This window comes from Vanessa atalanta, chromosome 9 (assembly GCF_905147765.1).
Source record: "Vanessa atalanta chromosome 9, ilVanAtal1.2, whole genome shotgun sequence".
Lineage (NCBI taxonomy): Eukaryota > Metazoa > Arthropoda > Insecta > Lepidoptera > Nymphalidae > Vanessa > Vanessa atalanta.
This window is the reverse complement of record NC_061879.1, coordinates 12,218,758-12,232,997: the sequence shown is the minus strand read 5'-3', so window position 1 is coordinate 12,232,997 and position 14,240 is coordinate 12,218,758. Positions and strand designations below refer to the sequence as shown.

Below are 14,240 nucleotides of genomic sequence, written 5' to 3'. Positions count from 1 at the left end.
TATGGTGCTCATTAATTTAAATTTTGTCTCTGTCCTTACTTGATCCAAAGCTTCGCCCAATTTTATGACCGTATTCAAATCAGATTCATGATTATCAATTGCTTTACTTAAATCCTGTTTAAAATATTTCACGATTAATTAAAAATTTAATTCCTACTATAATTAAAAATAAATTAAAAAAGCTTACCTGATATTTATTAAGTTGATCAATCTTTTCTTCAAGAGTAGCTTTAGGAGTGTATGTCTTTAAGCTCATTTCTGTATCATTTAACCAGTGTTGCAATCGATCGTTAGCAGCATCAAATTCGATCCATTGTTGTATTTTTTCTTCAATACCTCTTTTAACGTCATGTACAGTGGCTGTGAATTTTTCCAAATCGGCTCTTAATAATCCTAGTTCTCGTGACATACCTTCTTTACCACGTGGTGAGAGTTTAGATCCGTCATTTTCAATAAGGTCAGATAATATTTTCAATTTATTTGTTCCATTCGGAATTGCATCTAAAAGCTCTTGGATTTTAGCTAATTTACTTAGTAAGGCTGCTTTGTTACCCGTAAAGTCGGAAAGTAAGTGCAAACGATCCCATAAATGCTTTTGATAATCTTGAAGGGATTTTTGTTGATCACCAAATTGTTGGTAAATCTCAAAAGCATTTTCATGTTTATCAATAACTGTTGACAGCCTGTTCGTAAGGGCATTATATCTGTCCCAAACAGATTTGATAATTGCTGCCATTTCATCGCTTCCCCCTTTACTGGAATGAATACTAGCTGCAATGCTCTTAGCTTTTTCAGTGACAGTTTCTATAACTCTTTTGTGCGAATTGATTTCTTGTAACAAAGTTTTATTTTTAAGTAACCGTGATTTAATTTCTTGAGCTGAATTAAGAACTACTTTTTCCTCACTTTCAACTATTTTTTCTTTTTCATCTAGCCAAGATAATGTCTGTTGTAATACGTCCTGATAACTAGACCATTGCAAAGTCTGAGATTCGTATTCTTTTTGCTGTTGCAAAATGCTATCATTAAGCTTATCCCATCTTTCCCTCAGATCTCTTATTTCAGCTCGGATACTTTCTCTTCCATTCGCTGCAGTTTCGGGTAAAACTTTATCTCCAGCTGTTGTCAAGATACCAATTTTATGCTCTCCGTTTTCTCGCTCTAACAGAAAGACTTGTAATTTATTACCTTTGCTTTCAATACCTACCTTATCTTCTTTTATTACCATTTGTGATAACTGCTCTTCCAAAGGTTTTAACCAAGTGTCAAATTCATTTCTTAGTTGAACAAACTTTTTATGATCGGAAACTAATTCTAGCCAGTGGTTTACTATGTCCTTTGAAATTAAATGAAGTTGTTGGTATCGACTACTTATTTGAATAACAAGTGGTTTTAACCTTTCTACACCACTTAATAAAATGAGGCTGTGAGACTCATCAACAAATGCATCTATTTCTTTTTCTTTTGCGTGAATGTCATTACGTAAATTTACATATCTTTGTAACTGAGCTTCTTTTTCAGATAACGTTGAGCATAATGTTTGGTCACGGCACTTAGCCTCCATATCCTTAAGCCATCCAGTTATGGATTCAATAGAAGAATCAAACTTATTCCAAATTTCTAAAGTATGTTTCAATTTTTGCTCAGATGTGCTAATACTATTTACTGCTTTATTAAGTTGTTCGTGTAAATTGTTGATCTCTGCTTTAATAGCCGCGTTTCCAGCTTCCGATGTGCTTTTGCTGACAGTGGAAAATATGTTTCGTATTTCATCTAACTTACTTGACCCCACTTTTTCAATATCTTTTAAAGCAACAGCAGATTGAAGTTTTCTTATAATTTCAGGCTTTTCTCCCACTGCGTTTTCTATATCGAGTAATTTTTCTGACTGAGAACCGAGCCATTCTTTGAATTGTTGAAGGAGACGAACAAGATCTTCGTGCCTTTTTACACAATCCTCCAAATTGTCTTGAAGATTTTGAGACTTTGTAACAATGTTTTGAAATAGTTGTTTTATAGATTGTAAATATACATTTAAAGAAGCATCGTGGGTTTGATCTACTAATTGCTGGGCTTTATCGCATACAGATTCAACAAGCTGCACGTGTGACATTATTTCTTGATGTAAGATTTTATGGTTCAGTAGTTGAGCTTTCTTTTCTTCTAACGATGTTTTTAGTTCGGTATGTCTCTGCATTGCTTTTTCAACATCTTTTAACCATTTAGTTAATTGTTCTTGAGCAAGTGAAAAGTCAGAAAACTGCAGTAAACATTGATCCAACTTGTTGACAGTTTCTTGGAAACTATCACCAAAGCTGTCCCATAATGTTCTTATCTTTCGAATTTTTTGTCGTATGATTTCTCTACCGTCAGGACTTGTATGAGCATAAAGCTTCTCTCCTAAGCTAAGGAATTCTTCAAAAGCAGGAGTTTTCTTATTTCTAGTTTCGTAAAGTTCTTTTGCTTTATTTTGTTTTTCTTGTAAAACTGCGTAGTCTCCTACAATCTCATTTAAATCTTGAAGATCACCTAACATGCTCATTAGCCAACTTTCCATATTATCATACTCATTTTCAAATAACTGATGTTCAGATACGAATACTTCGTATTTTGAAATTATTTCATTTACGAGGTTGTTCAATGTATGATATCTAGTGGCTAATTTAGAAGTCTTCGTAATTATATCAGATTCACCAGATATATTTTGTTTGTCAGTTAAAGCAGCAAACTCAGCACCCTTAGATCCAAGTTCTATTTGTATTTCTTTAACTTTTTGTAGATGTGCTATTTTGGCCTCAATATTACTTTTAAGGCTTTGATCTCTTATTTGATTTTCTTTTACTTTAAGCCACTCTTCAAGTTCATCTAGAGTTTTTTGACTCTCGTTCCATTGTTTAATAGTATCTTTAAGTTTTTTATCATATTCACTACATTGTTTTGCAAATTGATCCCATGTAGTTTTTAACTTTTCGAATTCGCTTATAAGAACTGGATGTCCATTTGGGCTTGTGGTTTCTAAAACAGTATGCAATTGTGATTTTACAGTATCTAGTGCATTGTCAATTTCTTTCGCCTTTGATGTAACTTTTTCTATAGCCATGATTTTAGAATCTACGTCCTCTTTTTGTGAAACCACTGCGTAACTGACTAAACTATTTTCAGCTATTACATGATTAAGTCGATCACGAATATCTTCAAACATTTGGACGTATTTTTCGTGATCTAAAACATGAGATTCATATTTAGTTATTCTACTGCCGAGTTCTGATGACATGTTTTTATATCTGTCGATTATCTCCGTAAGGCCTTTTTCAGCATCTTCGTCAGGCATAAGTTTAAGTTTATCAGTGAGCTGGGATAACATTGACTGATGTAATTCTACCTCTTGATAAAGAATTTTAGTATTATGAAGTTGGGCCTTCTTTTCAGGTAGAGAAGGTGATAGTTTAAATTCACCTAACTCTGTTTCTTTGTCGCTTATCCATTTTTGAACCTGGTTAAAGGTATCATCAAATGATGATCTCTTGTTTATAGTAGTTTCAATATCTTTAATAACATTATTGAGCGAATCAACTGAATTCTCAAAGTAATCTCTTAATGTTCTAAGTTCATTTCTTATATGTTCACGAGCTTCAGGAGTAACACCGCTGAAAAGTGCTTCGCCAGATTCGATGGCACTGTTAAGTAATTTCTGACCAACTTCCTTATTCTCATTTAATTTTTTAATGTGGTCTAAATCAGCAGCGGATGGTTTCGCGTGTTTACTCATTGCCGCTATGTCTGCAATTTTTGCATTGGTATCTTGAAGCCAGTCCTTGAATTCGGCAATAGATTTATCGTATTTTCCTTTATTATTTTTGAGGTCTTTTAATCTATTTAGTTGATTAACCATAAATTTGCCAACAGTCTGATATCTTGTCTCTAAATGATTAATGTATTGAGAAATGCGCGAATCTGGATTACGCGATAAAACTTTTTCACCAATTTCTGTAAGTTTATTTACTTGGTCACCATACTCTTTAACTTCTTGGTTAAGTTTTTCAATTTCAGAAATTTTATCATCAATTTCATTTACATTGACTAAGCTTGCAGCTTCTTGTCTTACTCTATTTTCTTTATCTTTAAGCCATTCGGAGACATTTTCTAACATAATCTCATACTCTTGCCACGCTTCCAGGTTTTCTTGCAACCGGTTTTTAATCTCATTATAATTAGATGTAAGTACTTCTAAGTTCTTTTGAGCTTTGTCCGTTTGTGAAGCAGCTTCTTGTGCACAAGCTGGTTCAGCTACAATGCTTAGTATTTCAGAAGCTTCTTTGAGTTCATCTACTTTCTTCTTACAATCAGTTATTCCATTCTCCACGTCTACTAAAGCCGCATTTTTAACTTCTAGATTATATTTGTCACTATTAACATCCGGCATACACCACCTAGTTTTGTCATCCAATATTTTTAAATTTCTATTGAACATATTCAACTTATCAGTAAACAATTTCTGAAGGAATGTGAGTAAAGTTGTTTCAGTTTTATTAGCATGAATCAGAACACTTTCGAAACGTTTTTGTAATGTACTTAATTCTTTAGGTACGAGAGATTCATAAAATCCTGGATAGTTAGCATTCATTTCAGATACATTTTGCGCCAAGTTGTCGATTTCGTCATTTAAATTTTGGAGATCCACTTTACAAGATTGGCATTTCTTAAGGCGATCAAGAATTTTTGCATTATCACCTGACATATCGTCACATTTAATTATATCGTCACGAACTTTACTTATATGATCAGAAAGACGTTTAATATGTTCCTTTAATTTATTTTCTCTTGATTCTAAAGATGATACAGCACTTTCCAAATTATCGGCTAATGTTTGTAGAGCATCGAATTCATTATCTAAATAATCAACTATGGATGAAACTTGTCCCACGGGAATATTTTTGTTTAGATTGGTAATTTGTTCACATTTGGCTTTAATACTATTTTTAAGCCCTAAATAAAGTGGCAATTCTTCTTTATATTTCATAAGATGATTTTGACCAAATCTGATTTCTAAATTATCACAAGCATTAGCGAGATTCTGTCCTGTTTCACTTAGCCATGTAACAACTTGATTTTTAGTGTCGTCGATTTGTCTCCATACTAAGAGTTGAGATTCTAAATCTTGAATTCGTTTTATTATTGCATCATTAACCTTCTCCCAATGTATTTGAGAGTTCAAAAATGCATCTTCTAAAGGACTTGTGTCAAATCCACCTAACGTAGATGCTTGTTTTAGTACGGATTGTTTGATCACATCCATTTGATCCAATAATCCTTTCGATCGTTTCAGAAGTTCATATGATTTCTTTGCCTTGTCTAAGAATTGAGCAGTTTGCACATAATCATTGGGTGCTTCTTTGCATTCATTATGCAATTGTTCAGCCCTACTCATTTCTCGGTCAAACGCAACTGTAAAGTTCTTTAATTCTTGCAAGGTGGATGATAGAAGTATATACTTATTTTTAGTATCACGGACTGAGTTGACAACTTGATCCCAGCTATTGTCTGCTGCTGTGAGAGCATTTTGAATCGTACCCATATTTGGCTGATCTTCTCTCATAAGATGTAATCCTTCTTCTCTCAAGTCTTTCCTAACAGATTGTTTCTCTTTTAATTCACTATCAATATTATCCAATTTTTCTGTCATTTCCTGTATAGTTGATTCTGTCAATGGGACAGGCTGCTGCGCCATTTCGCTTAAAACTGATTGAACGTGATGTAAGACTTCAATTAATGCCTTATTTTGTACATTGAATTTATCCCATCTAGCGCCAACTTTTTGTACTAAATCTCTTTTAGAAGTTACGAGGTTTAGCAAGGAGTCTGCTTTTATTTCTATTTCCTTAACTAAACTGTTTGGTGGTATTATTCTACCAGTATTTTGGTCTGTAACTTTAATTCTGGAAGGACCATCTAATAAAGCTACATTACTTTTCCACTCTGGAATTTTAGTAATAATATTTACTAACTCCTGACGTAAGACTTCATAACTTTCAGGAGTTAATTTTGGACCTTCAATTTGGTATTGGATATGATTTAATTGCTGTTTATTATCCTCGTACCAGTTTAGAAGTTCCGACCATTTTTGTAGGATACCCTTGTTTTGTTGTATATTCGATTCGATGACTTGGTAGTGTTCAGCAATATTGGAATATGTATCACTCAATGATCGCGTCTCTTCTGGATGAGAAACTAATGTCATGTTTTTAACTTCGTTATAAATATCCGTGAATTCAGGAGCTTTTGCTGCATGTTCTTGAAGTAATACGTGCATAGATTGAAGCGTAGGTTCTACTTTGTCAGAACTAATTTGATCGTAGCTTTCCGTCTTTCTTCGGAAATCTGTTATCCAATTATCAAAATTGTGAAGCTTCGTAAGGAATTCCTGTCTTACAATGATTTTGTCCGACAACTCATTGACTTTTGATCTAACTATTTCAGCAAGTGCATTCGTGCGATCTTTTATGTCTGAAACTTTATTTTTCAACAAATTTGCACCTTCCGGTTGAACGCTATGGCAGATATTATCACATATTTGTGAGAGGCTTATTATTTTAGCTTGTTGTTGCGATATTTCATTACCAAAAGATTTAAGTTTATTTAGCTCTCTATCAAGTTTTTCGACTTGAGGTGTTTCCACGTTAACAGAACGACTGCTGAGTAGTTTTTCACCATTTTCAATCCAAGTTTCCAACTTATCGGCTTCTTTTTCGAAATGTTCCCAATTCGTAACTAATTTGTCAAGTTTATTATTCCACTGGTCAGCTAAATCATGAACAACTGCCCACCTCGAATGAATAGCGTCAACCTCGTCAGGTGCACTAGTTTTACCTGACAATTGATGACTGACACTTGACAAAATCTGTAAATTCATCAACTGCTTGTCACAGTCAGTAATCAATGCTCTTGCTTGTTGCTGTAGCTGTTGAGCTTCAGGTAATGTCGTTGGTTTAGGGACACTACCCAATTTAATTTCAGCCTCTTCTATCCATGGTTTGATTTCAGCTACACCTTTTTGATACTTTTGCCAACTAGCTAAATCGTGTTTCACAACTTGTGTTTGATGTTCCATAGATCGTTGTAAATCTGCCATCATTTTTTCGAGTAAAGCCACCTCGCCTTTGAGTTTATTTGCATCGTGCATACGATGCTCTACTGCTAATTTAGTTCCCTGGTCTGCCACATTTCTAATGATTTCTAATTTTTCTGCTATGACTTTCTGTAGGGCTTGAGATTTTTCAACACGCTCTTCTGGTGTGATATTCTCTGATTGAACCTGAGATATAAGTATGGGACTTTCTTTCTTAATCCATTCGCGAACGTGTTCTAATTTATGTTCAATTTTCACCCATTCTTCATTGAACTTTTCTAAATGCTCAACCTTGGTCTGAACTTCATCTTGAACTCTTTCTAATTTACGTTCAATAGTTTCCAAATCTTTTTCTATTACCGGTTTTGGTTTATTAGCTGTCAGAGTTTGCAATTCCGCATATGTCTGTTGGAGTTGAGGTAGTTTTTCAGCTTTAGCTCGCTCCAAATCTGTATTAACAGCCTTAGTTTCTTGAAGTTCTCGACTTACGTTAGAAACCCCAAGCTCAAGACCTGGGTGGGCAACGTAGCTCTCAATCTTGCTAATATCAGAAAGCAATTCTTCTTTTTGATATTCATAATTAGACCACACTTTCTGTGTATCGCGGAGTTTATCTAAACGTTCAGTGTTTGATTCATAGGCGGTGTTCCAGCCACTTTCAAGATTTCTTACATCTTCTCTCACAAACGCGGGTGCATTGGCGTCTTTAATAAGTTCTTTACCTCGGTGAAGCATTGACATGACAGAAGGCCGCTGCCGATCCAATTGTTGTACTGCAGCTTGTTGTTCAAGCACTAGCTGTTCAACGTGTTGAAGTGATTGTAAATCTGGTTCAATCTTCGCCTTCTCTTTCGCACTTTCTAGTATGCAAATCACTTCGTGCACCTCTCGGCGGTAAGTATAACATCTTGTATATGTTTCTGTCTTAATCATGGTAATCTCTATAGTTGGTATAAGATTTTTATATCTAGCTATTAGATTTTCCAGTTTAACTTGTTCTTCTTGTGCCTCGGTGTCTGAACAGTGATTGGAAAGCATATCTAACGTCTGAACAAGCCATTTCATGTCTTCTCGTTTGCGGTCAGCTTCCCGGCAAATGTTCTACAAAATAAGTTTATAAAAACAGGATAAATTAAGTAGCTAAATTTTGGTAAATACGTTGTTACAAACAAAACAAGCCACATGTTTGATATAAAATACATTATCATACTCTATTTACTTAAAAAAATGTCAAGTGTTTAAGTTAGACGGTTCTACATAATAACAAAACGAAATATAGTTACCATTAACTCTTTTAACTGGTCATCCAATGAAAGCGTAAATAAAATAATATTAAGAATAAGTAAAAAAAGGTTTAAGAATTTTTGGGTCAATAACAAATTATTATAAGATATTTCACATCTTGATTTAAGTATAGCGCCTTAACTGTGCAAGGGACACAAATCACCTATGCGCATTAAAAAATATATACATAAATAGATACTTAAGATTTTAATTCTACATCCACGTTAAATTAACAATTATATTAGGCGCTTTTAAGTCATGAAATTTGATGTTTAAGATTCTAATTAAATCTATAAATTAAAAACCCTCACTAAAATTAAAGGGCTCATGTAGATATAACAGAAATATTGACATCATTCACATTCTGTTTTTAACCGTCTCATGTAAATATATATTATGAAACCTTATCAACAGTAAAGCTCAATGCACTCTACTTACTTGGAAGATGGTCTTCTCTCTTTCAAACGCTTCAGCTGAGTCAACTTCCCTCACAATGCTGTCCATAGTTTTGTCCACATGATCCATCCACTTTTCCATTTCCCTAAATTTCTCTCTATATGCGTCCCATTTCGCCGGTATTCTTTGTAACTGTTGCCTAAAGTTCTCAACTCTGTGGACCGTTGACTCCCATTCCTGCTCACACTTCCTTAAAGCTTCTTCTAATGTTTTGTCCTCAGTTTGGTGCGTGTAACTTACTGAAATCTTTTTGAGATTTTGTAAACATTGTTCCACTTGCATGATTTTTCCTTGGTTGCGGAAATACTCTTCATTTCGAATCAGGATGCCATCAGCGTCGTCGCTTTGGTTGTAGGCCTGCAAAAGTTTTATTATAATAATTCAAGTTTAATATCTCTATCGATAGGGCTACATAAGTTTTCTAAAAAACCGTGATGTTCCAGTGTTTAAAAGCAGTGAAACTTAACCGAGTAATCTGAGTTCAACCCGAAGCAAGCAATATTGGTGTGCTTCATTAGTGTTTTTAATTCATCTCGTGATTGGCTGTAAATGGAAACCTCACGAGGAAACTTGGATGTGGCGGATAAGAGTCTACCACGTGCGCTCGCATTATCCTAGTGGAGTGAGCATTCGAGTAAGCTCCAAACCTTCTCTTCTCTTAGCCCAGCAGTGGGACATTAACAGGCTGTTACTTTACTTTAACTTTAAGTTTTCTTAACATAACATTAACAGCCTGTAAATTTCCCACTGCTGGGCTAAGCCCTTCTCTCCCTTTGAGGAGAAGTTTTGGAGCATATTCCACAAAGCTGCTCCAATGAGGGTTGGTGGAAAACACATGTGGTAGAATTTCTTTGAAAGTAGACACATGCAGGTTTCCTCACGATGTTTTCCTTCACCGCCGAGCACGAGATGAATTATAATTTTCACCACTTATTTACAATTATAAACATAAATTAAGCACATGAAAATTCAGTGGTGCTTGCATGGGTTTGAACCCGAAATCATCGGTTAAGATGTACGCGTTCTAAACACTGGGCCATCTCGACTCTCATTTTTCTTAAATATATATTAAAATATAAAAATAAAATTCTAAAAGGGTTTCCCTTCTTGACATAATAATTTTACAATTATGTTTTTGTAAACTTACTTGTTCTTCATAAACGATCTCTTTTTCGATATCCTTAATGCAGTGGTGGAATACTGCTTCATCTAATCTGAACTCCAAGCGCATGAGGTGCGGAGGTGCTCTATCGAGCAGCTCCTTCCATCTTCGTTGTAATTCTTCTACCGTTTGAACTACTTTCGGTCGGTCTTCTTCGTTCACAAGCTGTATTAAGAAAATCCACATTAACTCTGTCTTATCAATCACAGAGGATAATCTTACTTCGCTAAATCCTATATTAATTAATCAACTTACCTCAATTAACTCTCTTCCAGATCGGACCAGCTCTGATACAGCCCTCTCATCAGCTCCTTGGAAGAATCTTTTATGGAAGTCCACGGCCTGCTTGGAGTCTACCCGGCTATCCGCAAGCAACGCCTCAGCCCTCGACGCCCACTCTTCGACAGCTCTCTTCTTCGTTTCAAATTCGTCCCAGGCTCGCACAAGGCGTTGCAACTCAGCTTCTTTTTTAGTCGCTTCTGACGATAAGTGAGCAAATCTATTGGAAAAATATATTCAAGTTAAGAACTTAGTGATATCTAAGCTGTATGTTGGTAATATTGTCAACATACAATTATATAACAATTATTCTAGCGGCAAGATACGATGGTCGTTTTGACACATTAAAAAAGTGATGTGAAATGTAAATTTATTATATAATATATTCAAATCTTTGTTTTTTTGCAAGTAATTTAATTCAAGTTTTTGTTGCAAGTAGTATCTGATTAAAAAGGTTTAATAAAAAAAATATAAAATAAGTTTAAGTAATATATTCGAACGAAATCAATTTAAATCAAAAATTGGAATTAGAATGAATAACTTTATAAACACATTACACACAAGAAATAAATTGATACAAAAAAAGAAACCAAAAACACTAGTGGCTATATTTAATCGGAGTCATCCATACTGCTGCTTTCACTCTCACTGCTATCGTCACTCACATTAATTATAAGTTCATTTTCTAAAATATTATCTATTTTCACATTTATTTCATAATCGTCCTTTAATAATTTAATAGTTAAAAGTTATCTTCGCGGTACCCTAATTTTTGTAGTTCAGAAATCACATTCGATAAATTTTATGACTAACTGTACGTCACTATTGACAATAAAGAACAACAATTTGCTCCTTTGATGTAATTATTTATTAAATACGAAACTTCATGAGCGGGCAAACGTCAAAACGGCCATCATAGCGTTAAATAGGGCTTCATACTCGTGAATGTTCTTTTCAAAATTTTGCTACGCTTTCATTAAGTGAGAGTGTTTTAAAACTCTTCGAAATTTCGAGTCTATAGAACATTTTTGTCTCTCAAAAACTGTAGCAGTTTTAGTTTCGTATGAATTTTAAAATATTTATTTTATCATACACAATTATTTACTAATGTTAATCGTATACTCACCGCTCATTGAGGTCTCGCATGAGCCGCAGCTGGTCGCTGACGTCAGCGCTGCGGTCGGCGTCAGCGGCGCGCACGATGTTCTGGAACACCTTGTTCTTGCTCTCCAGCATCGAGCGGTAGTATGTGGTGCGGGAGAAGAAACTGCGGTGCACTTCGTAACGCTCCTCAATCACCTCGCTGAAACGAACCCATTCTATATACTCACATTTCTTAATTTTATGTAACGGTTTAAACAATTAATATAAATTTTTACATAAAACGACGTCAAATAATGTTGTCACTTCTAAAATGTCTTACCGCCTGGTTTCAGTGGTGGTCCTAAGGGTTTCTTCGGCCCGGTCGAGCCACTGTCCAATCTCCCGTTGGCCGCTCTCGAGCGACTCGTGTTGCACCAGCAGCTGCCGGTACTGGTGCAGCTTGACGGGCACAGTGGCTCGCACACGAACCAGCGCTTCTTTCTGCTGCTTTAGCTTTGTCATGTTTGCTTCCACCTCATCGCGAGGTAATTCTGCGATCGCATTTTGGAAGGTTCTGAAAAACATTTAAGAATTATAATTTAAGTATACAGGTTTTAGTAAAAATAAAAATACCTAGCCTCTCATTACTTCACTGACCTGCTTATAGATTTGAATAATTCCTCGTTCTGCTCAATTTCAGAGTTCAGTTGCAGCAACTGATCGATGTACGCTTGTATATCAGCGGTGGTTGCGCGTGGTTGCCGTGACAGTAAATTATCGGCACCCATCAACCAAGTGTCCAGATTCTGCATTCCTTGAGCCAGTTCTCTTCTATGACGCAGAGCATCCCCACCGCGGACATAGCTAAAAGAAATATATAAAAGCATTGGTATTGTAAATTATCGTTTTTTTATTAAAATGTGTATGTTAATTAACATATTATTAACTTATATTAATATCTTACCGTTCAGCTTCATCCCAAACGCGTTCCCAACGTTCGGTAATTTCTACGTATTTCCTCTTAATTTCTGTTGTTATTTCTTCCGAGCATGTTGCCGCTAAAAAGCCAGCAGCGTCACCTAATAGTTGGTGTTTCTCCTTCCAAACAGTTAAGTCTTGGAAGAATTCTAATCTTTCATCTTCAGAGACCCTGAGCATATGCTGGGCCCGGTCTAACCATTGTGTAAACTGGTCTGATAATGTTGTCCACCTTTCCCAGTGAGCAATAACTTCCTCTAAGACACTTCGAGCGCATCTAACATCGGATGCCACTCTTCTCCAATTCTCCGATATTTCTCTTAAAAAGGCATCAATTTCTCTAGCCTCTGTTCGGTCTACCTCGCAAACTCTTTTATATTCTTCTGCCACTTGCTTTATGTCAATATAGGCTCTATCAAATTCTTGGAAAATTTTATTTTTAGTTACAAAGTTATCGTAATCGTCTAATAAGGCACGAACGTGATCGATACGACCGTATTTTCCCGTCCAAGCAGCTAACTTGGCCTTAGTCAGCTCGGTGAATGCTACAATACAACACTTGTGCTCCAAGTACTTTAACCTGGCCTTTCTCTGAGGAGCCCTGCGATCGACTGCTTGCAAACGATCTTTCATATCCTGGAGTCTTTCAGCGGGTATGCTCGCTGCATCAGGAGATCTTAGCGCTGCCTCGAATCTGTCAATAATTTCTGGCAGGTCGGCGAAGAATGAAGTATGTTCTTCCAACTTTTCGCTAATGATAGCTGCGGTTCTATCATCTAAAGTTGTGGGTATTTCGTCAAAGTAGAGCAAGTATTCAGCTCTAGCTAGCCACTCTCCGACCACGCGGAAGTCTCCGGGGAGATCGGAATCTAAAAGCCAGAGCCATTTTCGATGCAGCCTCTCCAACTCGATCCACAACGCCACAAGCTCCCTCCAAGATTTGGGGGCGATGGCGACTAAGCTCTGTGTGTACATGAGTTTTTCTAATTTTTGATAGATGGGCTCTCTGGCGAGGCGTTCGTTTTCGGCGCGGACATAGTCCTCGTAGTGTCGCGAGAGTGTCCTGGAGTCGTACTGCCGCTGCACGACGGACACTCGCTCCGTGAGCCAACTTCTCAGCATTTCGTATTCCTCTTGTACTGCCGCGACTGCGTCTGGACCTGTCGTCTGTAAATCAAATATAAAAATTAGTCATTGTTTACTATTCCTAATAATACCTACGAAATTTGGGAACATTAAATATTAATGACGTTACTTATTATAAAATCTATAAGATACAAGTTTTTATCATATATAGTTACATTATTAGTTTGCAATTTATATGTTTGTAACGTTTGATCTTTATTTATTTATTTTTATTCCACTGATTAGATTTAAATAAAACTTGTCACGATTAATACAAATCCTCATTTAAATAAACATTATTAAGATTTATCATATTAATTATATTCTAAATTGATAATATATTTCCATATCTAAATGTATGAAATAGCAATATTGTATGTATAAAAATAAAATTTGTTAATAAATGGCTTCAGATCTTAAGAGTTTTAGAATATAACCAAATGTATTCATACCTTAAACTCTCTCATCAAAATCAATCAAAATATCTCTACTCAAGGCTCATTGAGGCACTTTTGAAACGTCATGTTGAATTAAATATAAATCTACTACCGGTTCGGAAAATAGATTCTACCGAGAAGAACCGGTAAGAAACTCATTTGTTACTCTTTTCCACCATTTTAACGACATAGTATGTCAGTAAAGCACAATTGTTTTTTTTTTAAATCATACTTAGAAATTAACAAATTCTAAGTGCACGCTATATAGGCCAAGTTAAACTTAACTGTGGAATCCTATTATAGAAACGAA

At 35.5% G+C, this 14,240-nt stretch overlaps 1 protein-coding gene across 5 annotated transcripts in view; it reads right to left on the bottom strand.

Annotated features, from left to right (window-relative positions):
• Positions 1–14,240, bottom strand: part of LOC125066193 (muscle-specific protein 300 kDa) — a 178,171-nt gene that overhangs the window by 87,072 nt on the left and 76,859 nt on the right. For all 5 annotated transcript variants that reach the window (XM_047674164.1, XM_047674162.1, XM_047674165.1 and 2 more), the window contains 8 exons: positions 12,355–13,535; positions 12,048–12,254; positions 11,731–11,964; positions 11,434–11,610; positions 10,284–10,527; positions 10,014–10,193; positions 8,849–9,223; positions 188–8,227 (listed from right to left, as the gene is read on the bottom strand). In XM_047674164.1, the coding sequence (XP_047530120.1) occupies positions 188–8,227; positions 8,849–9,223; positions 10,014–10,193; positions 10,284–10,527; positions 11,434–11,610; positions 11,731–11,964; positions 12,048–12,254; positions 12,355–13,535 (10,638 nt within the window). The remainder of the gene's footprint in view (positions 1–187; positions 8,228–8,848; positions 9,224–10,013; positions 10,194–10,283; positions 10,528–11,433; positions 11,611–11,730; positions 11,965–12,047; positions 12,255–12,354; positions 13,536–14,240) is intronic.